The sequence below is a fragment of the Paramisgurnus dabryanus genome, chromosome 18 (assembly GCF_030506205.2).
Source record: "Paramisgurnus dabryanus chromosome 18, PD_genome_1.1, whole genome shotgun sequence".
Lineage (NCBI taxonomy): Eukaryota > Metazoa > Chordata > Actinopteri > Cypriniformes > Cobitidae > Paramisgurnus > Paramisgurnus dabryanus.
Genome location: NC_133354.1, coordinates 613,712 through 630,014, shown reverse-complemented (window position 1 = coordinate 630,014; position 16,303 = coordinate 613,712). Strand labels below are relative to the sequence as shown.

General features: G+C 37.8%; 1 protein-coding gene across 8 annotated transcripts in view; it reads left to right on the top strand.

The window, feature by feature from the left end:
• Window positions 1–16,303, top strand: part of LOC135721608 (probable E3 ubiquitin-protein ligase HERC1) — a 90,112-nt gene that overhangs the window by 39,161 nt on the left and 34,648 nt on the right. For 5 of the 8 annotated variants that reach the window (XM_065243969.1, XM_065243971.1, XM_065243968.1 and 2 more), the window contains 15 exons: window positions 672–869; window positions 955–1,075; window positions 1,167–1,407; window positions 1,509–1,663; window positions 1,745–1,998; window positions 2,079–2,177; window positions 2,280–2,444; window positions 4,133–4,372; window positions 4,728–4,811; window positions 4,905–5,124; window positions 5,265–5,571; window positions 6,922–7,670; window positions 9,913–10,114; window positions 11,920–12,077; window positions 14,823–14,906. In XM_065243969.1, the coding sequence (XP_065100041.1) occupies window positions 672–869; window positions 955–1,075; window positions 1,167–1,407; window positions 1,509–1,663; window positions 1,745–1,998; window positions 2,079–2,177; window positions 2,280–2,444; window positions 4,133–4,372; window positions 4,728–4,811; window positions 4,905–5,124; window positions 5,265–5,571; window positions 6,922–7,670; window positions 9,913–10,114; window positions 11,920–12,077; window positions 14,823–14,906 (3,277 nt within the window). Of the gene's footprint in view, window positions 1–671; window positions 870–954; window positions 1,076–1,166; window positions 1,408–1,508; window positions 1,664–1,744; window positions 1,999–2,078; window positions 2,178–2,279; window positions 2,445–4,132; window positions 4,373–4,727; window positions 4,812–4,904; window positions 5,125–5,264; window positions 5,572–6,921; window positions 7,671–9,912; window positions 10,115–11,678; window positions 11,741–11,919; window positions 12,078–14,822; window positions 14,907–16,303 lie in introns of all 8 variants that reach the window. The other 3 variants (XM_065243970.1, XM_065243973.1, XM_065243972.1) reach the window with 3 other exon arrangements.

The following is a 16,303-nucleotide window of genomic DNA, read 5'->3' as shown; positions in this document are numbered from 1 at the left end:
CATCAAAGTCTGATTTTAACCATTTATTTCATTATGATTTTAATCTTTGACGTGACCTTATTTAATTAATATTAAAGATATGAACAAAAATAAATTTGTTAGATTTTTGATAAGACAGGCACATTTATTTTGTTGGCAGCCAGCAATCATTTGTGTGTAGCCTATTTAAAACAACAACAAGAATTACGCTAACGATAGCAGTTTTCATATCGTAAATGCTGCGGGGTTAGTTGTAACACAGCGATACAATTAAACGCGCTGGGTCAAAATATTTTCAAGCCCACCAAAAAGTTGCTAAGAGCTGCAGACATATTTCAAAACGATGCTATGTTTTAGTCAACAAGACACTGATTAATATGACATAGCATTGGATTTGGTATCTTACATACCCAACCTAGAAATCGAAAATAACATATGATGAAAAAATTTACTTGCATGCCACCAAAACACTTCATTAATAACTCTCATTAATTAAATTAAATTAAATTAATAAAAAATATTATACATTTCCAATTATTTGCGGGAGATCATCTTTTGGCAGCGTGAAACGCTCAACCTTGTGCAGCAATGTAAACAGTCCGTGTTACAACTAGCCGCAGGTTAGTTTTAGTCCCGCACACCCCCACTATTGGTTTAGACTCACTGCAGTCAGTTATATATTCCTCTTTTAGGTGCGTTTGGAGGCGTTGCGTCAGATTTCTTCATTCCTGTCGGAGATGGAGGAGAAGAGCACCAGCTCTCTAGCGCCCCCACGGTTCCCTGGTCTTCTGCAGTCAGTGCAGCTGCAGTTCCTCTCCGGATGCTTTGGTCTGGGAGCACCAATCACTGGGAGTCTGGCTGCACCTAACAACAAGAATCAACATTACACGGTAAGATAGATATATGATGTAAACATAAAATATGTGACACTGTCTGTGAAATCCAGGCTAAAACTTTGAGTTTTTGTGCGCACAGGCTGGGAGTCAGTCGGCTCCTATAAGTGTTCAGAGAGAGTTGCAGTCTGCGGCTCATACGTTGTACCAGCAGCTGGTGCGTGTGCTTAGACAGAAGGCGGCGCTAGAGAGAGAACAAACAGGTTGGTGATGCTCGTCACTGATGGCTGCAGTTCTTAAAAAATTAAACAAAACATCCAAATTATATCTAGGTATTTGTCTGTGTCTTTCCAGGCTCATGTCAGCACCTGGTGTTAGCTACGGTCTTTGCTTTAAATTTCCACTATCAGCCTGTGGATCTGGTGGTGATTATTAAATCCGGCGTTTTGGAGATCTTGTCCACGTTGACCGATAACACGTGCGTGCTGGTGAACCAGCGCTGGCTGGCCGCATCCATGTCCGGTCACATGCAGCTGGGCGGAGCGGTGAAGCTGGCCGCGGCCAGACACCTGCAGATATTTGCCATAGCCGCCAGGTGAGATTACAGTACGGACTCGTTGTCTGAGTTGGCCGATTAGACATTTAGACATTTACACTCAAATAAAATGGTTTGTGTGTGTGTGTGTACACATTCAGTTCCTGTGAGGATGCTTTGCCATTGGATGTGTCCCAGGCTCTTATGGATGTGATGAGCGAGCAGTTACAAGGTTTGTTACATGCAGTTTACCAGCAGGAGGTGCTAGAGAAAGACTCCACAGATGACATGCAAGAGGAGACGACCAAACAAGAGAGTAAGATTAAAGCCAATTGTGGTTTTAAGTTAGGTATTGTGTGGTTGTTTATTGATATATGTATTGTTTTTATGAACACAGGTGTAGTTCGTAGCAGCAGAGTTGTGGAATCCCAGCTCGCTGACTTTCTGGTCTTCCTACGTCGCATTTTGTCGCTAAGGGTTGCTAAAAGAGTCTCAGCGTTCGTCAAGTGGATCGATCCACTGATGACCATCATCTCATATAAGTGCATGTCAGGAAATCCTCGTTTTCACAATCTGCGGACAAAACTGCTGGCTTTTCATATTTTAGAAGCTCTGTTGCCGGCGTGTTCAGACCCTGCCGTGATGAAACAGGTACGACAGGAAGTGTTTCACTGGCAACTATTGAATGTCGATCCGAAGTAGTTTATATGTCATTTGTTGTTTTCTTTCAGATTGTGGATCAGTTGTTTAGCCTTTTATCCACATACATGTGGGATGAACCAGTAGCCTTGAGAAAACATCAAGAAAAAGCTTCAGAGATTTCAAACAAGGTATTTAAACTCATCTCGATCGATGTATAACTTTAATTATACACAGTAACAGTCACCATACAGTATACTGTAGATTGCATGTGTTTGTGTGTATTCCCACAGGGTGAAAGTGAAGATGAGTGTATTCCGATTGGTGATTTCTCTTTTGATCCTCATAAGCTAATTTGTTGTTCCCTGGAAAGTGGGAATGTGCTGTCTCATGGGTCAGGTGGGAAGGGGTACGGACTGGCCACCACTGCAATTACATCTGGATGCTTTATTTGGAAGGTACTAAATTGAAATACAGTCATTGGCACTAGCTTTAACTTTTGTTATGACAATAAACAGGGCTGACCTCCAGAAGGTATATCTTACCAATTGGGATTTGGTAAAAGGTGAATTCACCCATAAAAATTGTATCCTGGGCTCTGTATATTTCAATGACAGCCCTGCCAGTCAAGTATGTTTTTATAGGGACCATTAGCTATACTTTTTATATATAATGTTAGGCAAGGTCAGTAAAAAATTTAATAAAAACATTTTACATGACTTTTCCAATCTCTTTCTGAGCTTTAAAACTATCTTTAAAGAGCACCTATTGTCTGATTCATGTTTTTAAATTTCCTTTGGTGTGTAAGTGTGTATTAGTACATGTTAACGATATGCACAAGCTACATACCCAAAGGTAATGCATTGCATTGTGTTAACATTGCATTGTCACCGAATCTTTCAAACATGGTAAGGAGCGTCACGTTTCCGGCTGATGTCAGAGGTATTCAGGCCAATCACAACGTACAGATTAGCTGGCCAATCAGGGACACGGAGCTTTTTACATCTGTGCGTTTCAGGGAGAGAGTGAAATCTGGAGCTACAAAAATGATGACCATGAACCACGCAAACACATTGTATTATACCAAATACACAAAAAAAGTTGTTTTTAGCAATGAAATAGGTGCTCTTTAATGCTGCGTTCACACCAAATGCGAATAGAGCGTCTAGCGCGAATGATTTCAATGTTAAGTCATTGTAAAGACACGTTAACGCGTGTCTGGAGTTCTCGCGGCGCAAATGAGGCGTTTAGCGCGGTAGACGCGAATCTGCCTCATTCGCACATCTAGTTCACAAGAATGACGCAAATTAAGAGTTGCCGTGGGAAACGCATGAGTTGAAAAATCGGAACTTTGGCAGATAATCGCGCCGCGTTAACCAATCAGGAGCTTGCTCTAGTAGTGACATGATTACAGGAAGCGAGCGGAGTCGCAGAAGCCCCTCCCATGACGCGAATTTCCGTGTGAATGTCTCGAATGACTAGAATTTCACGTGCGGCTTTCACATGCGGCTTTTACGCGTGAATGAAGCGTGTAAACTCAAAATGTTCAAGCATCCAACTACGTGCGATTAGCGCGTTTGTCACCTCTGCCGCGTCTGGTGTGAACACGCAGTAAGACAGGGTTTCCCAATATCTGAAAAAAACACATAATAAAGTAGAAATATTTTATTTGTTTAATCTGAATGCCATGTAACCATTACAAAACACTAAAATATATCAGAAAACTGAGAACTCAGATAGGTTTTATGTACAAATAAAAGATTACCAGATAAAGGTCAAATAAGGGGTAATAATAATATGAATAACCATGTAAAATACTACTAATACATACTTTAAACGAATGAAAAATAAATGTTTCTGAAGTTAAACATGGAAATGTGTTATTAAACTATTAAAGGCGGAGTCCTGTTGATAGACCCGCCCCACACATACGCAACCCGGCATTTGATTTGATTTGATTTGATTGGCTATAAGTGTGTTTTGGTAGTCGGCCCGTCTCCTTATCCAAACCGTTTTTCAAACATCGTGGACTCCGCCTTTAACATATTTATTTAAAATAATTTAAAGTCAATCATTTGGGTCAAGTGGGGTTCGGCTGACGAAAAATCTGTGTGTAATTGCTTTTGTCATCCATGATCTCCAATAGTTCTACATTACCAAAGAGAACAGGGGGAATGAAGGGACGTGCATCGGAGTCTCCCGCTGGCCCATTCGCGACTACAACCATCGGACCACCACGGACATGTGGTTATACCGGGCCTACAGTGGAAGCCTGTATCACGGTGGTGAACTGGGCCGAGCCCTGCCTTCCTTTACCCAGGGGGATACCATCACCTGCATACTAGACATGGAGGCTAGAACGGTCTCTTTTGCCAAAAACAACAGGGTATGTATTTGCAGAATTGAAGAGCACACTAGCCCGAAATTTCCTTATGACAACATGCCTCCATAGGACCCTGTGATAAGGGCAGCAGGAGTAAATATTATCAATGGTGTATCTGGTGAAAGGTGGACCCGAATTTTTTTATCCTGGGCTGGGCTCTGTATTTTCATTGACAGTCATTTATGTTTTTAAGGGTCCATAATCTACTTTACTTGTAAAATCTCTTATTTTTTTGCAAAACTAAAACTAACATTATATATAAGTATATATATATATATAGCTTCTGCAGTGTAATTTAATCTGAAATCTATGATCTGACAATCTAACCATTCATGCTTCTGTTTGGATGTATTACTAGGAACCAAAGTTGGCTTTTGAAGGTGTGGATGCGACGGAGCTCTACCCCTGTGTTTTATTCTACAGCAGCAATCCAGGAGAAAAGGTTGACCTTTGAATTCAACAAACCAATAGCTTTATCAAAAATATTCATACTTTTGAACCGTATATACAAATATTTCCCCTCTTTGGACTTTAGGTGGCACTGTGCGACCTGCAAATGCGTGGGATGCCGAGTGATCTTCTGGCGGGTGAACCTCTGTGCAGCCCGCGGGCAACGGTCCTGCTGGAGTCCACCATTCAGCTACTGAGACGACTGTATGTTAATGACGACTGGGTTCAACATATCAACCAGCACATTTCGAACAAACTACAGCTTATCCATCCACTCATGAGGGAGGGAGCGCACGGCAAAGTCGGTAAGTGGACTTTGATGGTCTGTTTGTTTGCTTGATAGAGTCGCATACTACTTTGGAAATGTCACTTTGAAATGTTTGGGACTTTAACATATAATTATTGTCTAAGTTAAAGATGAATGTATTCTGTTATCTGGTATTAGGCTCTACCAGTAAGGAGTCAGGTGATAAATGTGGGGTGAACAGAGAGAGGGGGTTTGCTTGGGCAGATGTGTGGACATCTACAGACCACCTCTCCGGTCCGGCGGGTCTCTCTGACACCCAGCTAAGCGTCTTGTGCACGGAGGTCTGGCCGGTCATGGCACTCATCGGAGGGGTGGACAGCGGCCTGCGTGCTGGAGGAACTTGCCGGCACAAACCCAGTGGGCGAAGGGCGACTCTTCTCGGGGTGTTGAAAGAGGGAAGCCCGCTGGCCAAGCTACAGTGGGAGGAAACGGATTTTACTGTGAGGTAAGCACATAAGCTCTTTATAAATTCATTCACAAGTTTAAAATATGAATGTTTTTGTTTATTAATTACATAGTAGTATATAATAGTGTATAGTAGTTGAATAGAAACTCATTTGGTTTATAAATATTCAGAAATAATATATTGCAGATTTTTTAACTCATTCCCCGCCAGCCATTTTTTGAAAGGTTGCCCGTCAGCATTTTTTGCAAAAGTTTCACAAAATGCCTTCCAGGAAAATTTTCTTCTTAAAATATATAAACAAACATACAAATATATCAAATGAAAGAACAGACCGTCTGCTTTCAAACAATTAAAAAACATTTCATCCTATCTATATTTTTCTCTGCTTATAAACTCTTAAATATGGGTATTTTTCTTAAAAAAAATATATATATATAAGTAAATGCATTTTTGTTAAGGAATTTAAAAATTTGTAAATAACGTTTTGGCTAGGGATGTACCGATACCACTTTTTTAGAATACGAATACGAGTACGAGTACTTGCATTTCAGTACTTGCCGATACCGATACCGAGTACTTAATAAAAAAACATGATTTAAATTTACAGGTAACAGCTTTAGTCATATAATTTAACAAAAAAAACAAAGGACTAGTTTTCCAGTTTGTTGTAAACTCTGCCTCTTTGGACAACACGAGGCATTAACCCCTTACACGCCACTCAAACATAGACATTTCTCAGACCGTGGTATCGATTCCAGGAATCGGGGGACTTTTAACGAGTATGAGTACTTTAGAAAATGAGGTATCGAGGCCGATACCCGATACAAGTATCGGTGCATCCCTAGTTTTGGCTTCATGTTTTTTTTTTTTTCATAAATTGGGTATCTAGTGGATAATCGCGGTATTGCAGATGAACATAAAAAAATCATCAGCAACACGTTTTTTATGCAAATGTTTTTGAGATAACTCTCAATGGCTGGGAAAGAGTTAATAATGAAAGAATTAAAAGGAAATATTAAATTTTTTTGCTTAAATATAAAAAAAAATGTGTATTAAGCTTAGTTTGAAGTGAAGGTAGATGGGTAAGGTCCTGGTAACTGACGACTTTTTCCAGCATTGTCATTAATATCCGTGTACAGATGCCATCGTAATTGTTGTATGTGTGTTGTATCTATCCTGTTCTTTTTGCCAGTTGCATGTCTGTGTCTGTTTCCGTTTCAGTATTTCTTCACTTCCCTTGTCTCATGTGTGTCTTCTGTCCTTTCTCTTTGTTTTTTTCTAATCATTGTATCCTTTCCTTTCCACCCTTTTTTCTGTCTTATCCCCTCCGTTTCACCTCTTCTCATCTTCATACTGCTTGTGACCTGCTGTGGTCCCACTAACCCAAAGCTTCCTGAATTCTTGGTCACCTAGTGACACCCCTCTCTCCTCGCTGGAGCCGTGCGATGTCCCCCAGTTGGACATGTCTCGCTGCTGCGGCCTTACGCCGTCCGTGCTCTTCGACCTCATCCTGATGACCGGCATCTTAGAAGAGCAAGAGCCACCATCCGGATTGCCCCGGAATAGGATCAGCTCAGAGGGCGGCCCACGCAGCGAGCTGGAGAGACGATTGGATGAGGATATCGCCCGCATTATGATGGATGAAGACGGAATGGCTTGTCCGGTGGACGGGGAGAAGAAAGAGGAGAACCAGGATGAAGCGTTTGGATCCCTCAAGCAATCAAATGAAAACTGCGGTGGCGCCCCCTGTCCACCGATACTTGCACTACAACCTCGTGCGGACTTCTTTGCACTGGAACTTCGCGCAATACGCATTTCCTACCTTTTGCTGGGTGCCCTAAAGTCTTTGGCTGTCATTCTGAACTGTGGGAAGTTCTCGGATCTTCGTCCGATTCCCAAATCGGAGGCAGGGGGCAGCGTAACTAGACCTGAGCCGGCGAGGACCTCTGCTGGCGAGGAGGAAAACGGCGAGCTGCGCTCAGTGCTGCAGTTTGTGGTACGGAGCATGGTGAAGTGGGCTGTCAGACCCTGTCCGATCAAACAGGCCGTGGCTTTGTCAGATCTCGAAAGGGCTCAGATCATCGTCTTTAAAGGTGCGCTGAGCAGGCTGCACGGCGATGGAAACCAGGAACACAAGGGTTTGTACTTTGTTTTTCTACCATGCTAGAATCCAGAGTGTATTTGATTTATTGTTACTTTTAGTGTTGTATGCAATGCATTTATACAGAGATTTTGAATGCTAAGTTGTGTATATTCCATAACATTGTCTTTGGTGTGTTGAATTAAAGGGATAGTTTACCCAATATGAGAACTCTGTCATCATTTATCTGTAATATTTTTTTTCTGCTGAACACAAAGAAAGATATTTTGAACAATGTTTGTAACAAACCGCTTTTGGACATTATTGACTTCCATAGTAGGATATTTTCCTACTATGGAAGTCAGTGGTACTTGTGTTTCCTGCTTGATTACAAATATCTTCCTTTGTGTTCAGCAGAACAAAGAAATGTATACATGTTTGTAACAACATAAAGGTAAGCAAATGACAGAATTTTCATGTTTGGGTAAACTATCTCTATTAGAGTTTGATGTAATATGTATAGACATACTCTAACTAAATTTTTTTTTTTGATAAAATACAACATTCTTACGAATAATCTCTTTCCCCGCCACTGTTTATAAAAAAAGTTGCCAGCCAGCGCCAGCATTTTTAATGATTTTCACAAAAGTTTATTGCCTTCCAGAAAATAAACTATATAAACTAAATAAAATACAAACATGCAATATATCAAATGAAAGAACAGACCAAACAAAAAAAGTTTCATCCTATCTTTATTTGTTCTTTTTATAACCTCTCAAATATGGGTTTTATGCTTTAGTGTTTTACAGTCGTGGCCAAAAATATTGGCACCCTTGGTAAATATGATCAAATAAGGCTGTGAAAATTCGTCTGCATTGTTAATCCTTTTAATTTTTTATTTAAAAAAATCACAAAAATGCATTCTTTAATTGGATAATAAGAATTTAAACGTTTTTAAAACTTAAATGTTTTTCTCTAATACACATTGTCCAGAATTATTGGCACCCTTTTATTCAATACTTTTTAAAACCTTGAAACAGAAGCCAGAGCTGAATGATTTTGTGTTTATAATCATGCTGGAGTGCTCAAAATTGTGAATATGAATGGGAATATACTTCAGAGATATTTTACCAATAAGAATTTCTAGGGGTGCTAATAATTGTGTCCAACAAGTATTTGAGAAAAACATTAATTTCATAATGATATTTCCCCTCAGTTTTTAATTCTTATTATCCAATGAAGGATACAATTTTGTGATTTTTTTAAAAATCAAAAATCAAAAGGATTAACAATGCAGATTAATTTTTCTCAGCCTTATTTGATCATATTTACCAATGGGGCCAATATTTTTGGCCACGACTGTATAAGTTGGGTAAAAGCACCCTCTAGTGGATAATAGCGGAAATATGTATTGCTGTAAAAACTTGTTATTGGCAGGGAAGCATTTTCTCTTAATTGATGAGTAGGGTTGTGCCAACGGACAATTGTATTGTGTATTGACAATCGTCGGACATATCGCCAATAGCAGGCTTTCATGACGATAGTTGGCGATTGTTGTTATTATCATCATCATCATAGTTTCAAGTTAACATGCGCATTGCGTGCTTTTCCTCACCTGAGAGTGTTTGTGGGCTTCACATTGCATGAGAGATCTTTTAACGTGTGCAGATTCCTTCTCGCAAGCACCTGAACTTAATACACACATCTTGGACTCTTGCTCGGACCTGAATGCACGCGGCATGGACTCCTTCTAGTACCTAAACTTGTAATGCGCATGATTAGGACTCTTCCTTGCACATGAGCTTGTAATACGCATGGGTCAGACATTTTCTTGCACTAGAGTGGTTGTTAGGAGCATAGGGTTTTTAAAACCAGCGAGTGTGTGGTTCGCGCTCCCTTGCACGCACAACATTTTAGAGCGTAATAACGCACTCAGATTAATGGCATCAGTTTTAAGAAGGTTGCTGTCATGACAGTGTCGCCCTTGATTCTTTTTTGTCCAATAATCAAGTGGCTTGTCATAAATGAGTAAAAAATTTACAAATAAATAAATGAGTTAACTACTGCTTCGCCCTTCCATACTTTCGTGTATTGGCGATCTCACAGGCTGATGATAGGACAATCTCAAAATGAGGCATATCGCCCAACACTATTGACAATATAACCCGTCAATGGCGGGGAAAGAGTTAAACATTCACAATATCTCTATCAATAGTTGTTATTATAGTAAGTTAATGCCCATGTTTGCTATTGATATGCTGATTTGAAATGTAACCAGATTTGTTCATGTGTGTGTTTAGATTCTGCAGGGAACTCTTCATCTCAACCCGTGTCCAAATCTTCAAGCTCTGTCTCGCTGTACAGCAACGGCTCTGAGGGGACGGCCATCTTCGGCCAATCAGGTTCTCCCTCCACCAATGACCTCACAGCTTCCCTTCTCACCGCCCTGCACGTTGACGGCCTGGAAAACTTTAATCCTTTTCTGCCCATCAACCTACTGCAGTGAGTTTAATATCAGATTCATTATATGATTTCAATGCATCAAGAACATACACAAATGAAATAAGTTTGATGGATAATGTTTGATTGATAGATAAAGTCTGAATTTGATTAAAGTGCAATGGCATTATTAAATTTTGAGTTGAGGTTAATGCACTTAAACATTGTGTTATCCTTCTTAAAGGTATAGTGGTCTTAAAAGTATTTGGACACCCAACAGTTCACCCAAATATGAAAATTCTCTCATAATTTGTGTCATGTTAATAGTTGTCACGTGTTTTGTTACAAGATACGTCAGAAGTAGGAATGCATACCGATTCATCACGATTCAAAATTATTATAGCATTATAGCAAAATAAAAGTTTTTGTTTACGATATATATGTGAGAACTGTGTATAATAACTTTGTATAGATAAATGCACACACACGCATGTATATATTTAATAAATGTTTACAAATGTATATACATTTGTATATTTAGGTATAATTTATATTATATATAAATAAAAAAAATGTACCGAGCCCCTAAGGTGACATTGGAGTAAAAAAAATATATAGTTTAGTTTCATGTGCTCACGTGAAACTTTCATGTGCAGAATTTTTTTTTTAAGTTTAGTTTCGCGTGCTCGCTTGAAACTATCGCGTGCTCGTGTGAAACTATCGCGTGCTCGCGTGAAACTATCGCGTGCTCGCGTGAAACTATCGCGCGAGCACTTGAAACTTTCGCTTTCGCGCGATAGTTTCAGGTGAGCACGCGATAGTTTCACGCGAGCACGCAAAACTAAACTTAAAAAAAATTCTGCACATGAAGGTTTTGCGTGAGCACATGAAAGTTTCACGTGAGCACATGAAAGTTTCACGTGAGCACATGAAAGTTTCACGTGAGCACATGAAAGTTTCACGTGAGCACATGAAAGTTTCACGTGAGCACATGAAACTAAACTTTCGATTTTTTTACTCCAATGTCACTTTAGGGGCTCGGTAAAAACGTAATATATAAATATATATATTTTCTTCAAATTCTACATGCATGTGTGCATATTTATATATAAATAATTATTATACACAGTTCATACACATATGATGTAAACAAAAACTTTTATTCTGCTATAGATTAATCGCGATTAATCGGTATGCATCCCTAAGCAATGAGATCTGACCTTGCCACTATATTTTAACTTCTCGTGCTGATCTGGCTATATGACTTGTCGATCACTAAATAAATAAGCTTAAAATATTAATAATTTTCTCTCACAGTGTATCGCTTTTGAAGGCATATATTAACCTACTCAAGTCATTTGACTATAACATTAAGATGTATATGGTTGGCGCATCGCCATATTGACCGCCATATAAGTAGATAACATGGTGGCTTTTTAATAAAAATTATTTGTGTTTAGCTGAAGGAAGAAAGTTTTGATATATCTGGGAGGGTGTGAGGATGAGCAAAAAAAATTTCTTTGCATTATGTAACAAAATATTAAACCACTTTAATATTATTACTATTTTTAAGAAGTCATTAACACATAGTGAAGTTATGCTTCTTACATAAATATTGTTGATTCAGATCGCTGTCAAATGAGACAAACACTCACACACAGGTCACTCAGAGCACGAGTGATAACACAGGTGAGTGTGTGTTTGTGTACACCTATGGCTGCGTGCGTGTGTAACTTTCTAAAACAAAGCATGACGAGAGAGTCATTAACATGGTCAACATAACGCATGTGCATTAAGTGTCATGAAATGTCTCTGGTGCTATCAGTTTTCTTGTTTCTGTGTGGATGTGTGTGGCTTGGCTCCTCTAGGCGGATGGTTCTGGCACGTTTTCCCACATTGGCAGGTCTTGTCCACAGTCCGGTTCTGCCCCCCGGGCTCAGTCTGACTAGCTCAGCATCCTGTGAGGGGTTTACTGAGCAGCAAACCAGCTTCCTCGAGCCCTGCGGCCAGACCAGGACACCCGTGGGTAAGACTGAGAATAGGGCTTCAATAATGTCAAAACAAGCTTTTCAAGTCACAAAAATGACCATTTACTTGTGAATATGTGAATGATGTCAAGCACATGGCATCTGTTTTTGATTCGTCCTAATAAACTAATAGCAGTTTATGTAGCATCAGGTGAGACAACATGTGTGGTTTTGTTTCTTCTAATAGACAATCTGTGCATGTTTTGCACTTGTGAATGTGTTGGTGTGTCACATACTCACTTGTAGCAAGAAATTTGTTTGATTTTCTTGCATTATTACACTCAACTGAATGGCATCAACTTATTTTTAAAGTTGCTTATATGAGAATATATGAAGAGTTTGGTTTCAAAACTAGATAACTCGAAAAATCTTTTTTTTTGTGTGTGTGTGCATTCCAATTAATATCAATCAATGCAGTTGGTTTGCTTTCATAATAAAAAAAAATAATACAGCTACAATAATAACATAAAAATAACATAAGCATAAGCATGTTTTGACAAAAAAATTATATGAGTTTACAAGTTATCTCGTTTTGGAACCAAACTCTTCATATATTTATACTGTCTAAAAAGTCTGAGACCACTAATGAAAAATTTTATTAAAATTATATAGTCTGTATTTGAGCAAATCTGACCTTTTGTACAAATGAGTTTATGTCTAAAAATGTAAAATCTTAAATATTTCTTCAGTTAATGTACAATAATAATCACCGTCTATTCTAATAATTGCTTTTCTTTTCGAGGATTTACAATTACATATGTTTGCTTATGTGCTAAAAAAATGTGTACATTGCAATGCATTGTTAGTCACTTTGCATAAAAGCATCAGCCGAATGCATAAATGTGACCCTGGACCATAAAACCAGTCATGGGTCGCATGGGTATATTTGTAGCAATACCCAACAATACATTGTGTGGGTCAAAATTATCGGTACCAAAAATTATTAAGATATAAAGTAAAGATCATTTTTTTGTAAATATTCTACTGTAAATATATTAAAACTTTATTTTGCTAAGGACTCTGATTCCACATTTTAAATATTTGTACCTTGGCCACATGTTGTCCTATTCTAACAAATCAGATGATGTTAAAGTCAATAAAAATACCTTTATGACCGGTTTTGTCGTCCAGGGTCACAAATGTTTACAACATTGTGTTGTAATTTTTTAAATAATAAATCATCAAATTTGAATAATTGAAGAGTTCAGATGCAAAACCCTCTACGTGCATCTGACATGTTTTCTTGTAAATAAGCCTTTTTATTAGTGATTTACCGATGAATCTTACGATTTTTTATTAATTTGAAACCATTGGCATATTGTCAATAGCATGAGAGAAACTGATACCGATTGTTGTTTACATTACTGCGTGAAGCCAATAAGTGGCATGTCTGTTGCATAATCCAGCATTTTTTTTTTATCAAAATAGTTAAATACTTTCCTAAACAAAATAAAATTTTTATAAATTATAGTTTGTCAGACATGCGATGGGGGGAAAATAGGAAATCAGAGTTAAGAGTATTTCGGAAAAATGTCTGTGGTCTACACAAAAAGAGAGGCACAAAGTCTGATAAAATTTTGTCGATTTTTGGTCTTTTTCCGAGATTTTGAAAAAAAATCGACAAAATTTCATCTGACTTTGTGCCTCTCTTTTTGTGTTTGTCAATTGAAAGTTAAATAGATCCGAACCATGTTCAATAAAATAATTTGATGCAGAAATAAACTAGCTATAGGCCAACTGTTCAGTAGTGTATACAAGTGTTTAATATTGGTATACAGTACAGGCCAAAAGTTTGGACACACTCACTCATTCTTTATTTATATGTTTCCACATAACAGAATAATAATAAACTTGTCCAAACTATGGCATAACACAAATGCAACTGTGGGAATTATGTTGGTGACTGAAAGCATACAAAATAGATCAAAACTGTTATATTTTATCATCTGAAGTGCAGTCACCCTTTGCCTAGAAATTGCAAATACTTGTGTCATTTTATCAAGAAGCTTCTTGAAGTTTTACTTTAGACTGAATTTTAAAGAATATTGAAGGAGTTCACATTTAATCTGGGCTCATATTGACAGCTTTTTCTGTAATATTCAGTGCAATTCATCTATTTTAAAAATAATATTTTAAAATAAAAATTTAACAATAGAGGAACAATGTCGCACACCTGTTAGTTCCGGATAGGTGCGTTGGATGAAGAGACAATGAAGTCCACCAAACATATATAAAAATAAAGGATATCCCGCACACTATTAAATGCAAAATATACAAAATATTTATTGCGACGTTTTGATCACAAGATCTTCCTCAGGCATATGTTTTTTCTACAAACGTAATTTCATGCATTTAACCATACACCTTTAGATTAAAAGATTTTTAATTAACATTTAAGTCAAGTGTGTCCAAACTTTTGGCCTGTATTGTTGGTATTGACCAATAGTTGTCTGTTTAGATGTGTATCGCATCCCTATTTTTAATCAGACTCTTAATGCATCCTACCAACAAACTGGTATTTCTGAATGATTTGAGGGTGGGATTAAGCGTTTTTGAAATGAAAGTATTTGATGAATGTATATGTGCCGAGATTTGGTTAATATTATTATCTCATTTTTAACGAAGGTGACGTTTAGAGGCTTTTGGATCTGAGCTCCTCATTTTTTTCTTTTTAGTCTAGAGCAGTACACGCATCCCTGACACGAACTGAGTGAACATTTAACTTTATTATTTCTGTCCTTCAGAACAGCCCCAAATGTTTGTCCCTGTTCGTTTGCTTGAAATGGGCTTTTCAATGAGACACATCTACAGAGCCATGGAGGCAGCAGGTACTTGCCAGTGCTTCCAACATTAAACCAGACTTATCGAGTCAAGAAGACCATTATGTGCATTTGCTGTTCAACTGCTCTAAATGTCAGATTAAATTAGGAAACAATTAGGAAACGGAAAGCTGCTGTGAAACGATGCCAATTCAGTTATTCACCGATATAAATATCATTAATAGGTCTTTATGTTGGGTCTTGTCTCACTTTGTGATTTAATTGTTTAGTGTCAATTGCTGATTCATTGAATGCTGTTATTGCACCAAATTCATTTATTACATTTTCCCTCTAAGACACTGATTTAATTTATGCTCTTCTATACTGGATGAATTATGAAAAATATTATTGGAGCACTGCATGATGTCTTTTGAATGTTATGTGTTAAATGTGTTATGAATGTTATTCAAAATTATATTCAGCTAAATAAAGCCAAAAGTATACTAAGGTTCGTATACCACACTTTTATTAAATACTATTTCTTTGTACCAAGGTACAAGTGACAATAAAAATAAATAAATAAAATAATAAAAAAATACATTTAGATTATTTGTTGATTTAACTTTTAATAAGTGTTAAATCCACTAAGTAATATTCAAAATAGAAATTTATTATATTTATTTATTTATTTGCTATGCAAGCCGTAATAAAACCATTTCAGGTGTTCCTATGTTTGCTTGATACTTGCATGCAGTTTTTATTGGCCATTTAAAAGAAACTACACGACAAAGTCTTAAAGAGATAGTTCGGCCAAAAATGATATTAAACCCATGATTTACTCACCCCCAAGCTGTTCGAGTTGCATATGCCCATCGTTTTTCAGACAAACACATTTTCGGATATTTTAGAAAATGTTTTAGATCTTTCAGTTGATTAAATGTAATGTTATGGGGTCAACCCATAGTCCACGACCTTCAAGTAAAAAAAAGGGCGTCCATCCTTCACAAATTAAATCCAAACGGCTCCAGGATGATAAACAAAGGTCTTCTGAGGGTAATCCGCGCGGTGTTGTTGTAGAAATATCCATATTTAAAACTTTATTAACGAAAATAACTACCTTCCGGTAGCGCCACCATCTTAGTCGCGTCCGCATTCAGGATGAGAGCTTAAGCAGCCTACGGAGGCTACTCTGCTGCTGCTCTGTGCCCCCACCCTCCGAATTTGTCATACGTCACTAAGAAAAATGCGTACACTACGCTAATACTCTCTCCTGAATACAGAGGAGTCTAAGATGGCGGCGCTACCGGAAGGTATTTAAAACATTTTATAAAATTTCCGAAAATGTGTTTGTCTGAAAAACGATGGACATATGCAACTCGGACAGCTTGAGGGTGAGTAAATCATGGGTTTAATATCATTTTTGGCCGAACTATCCCATTAAAGGAATAGCTCACTAATACAGTATG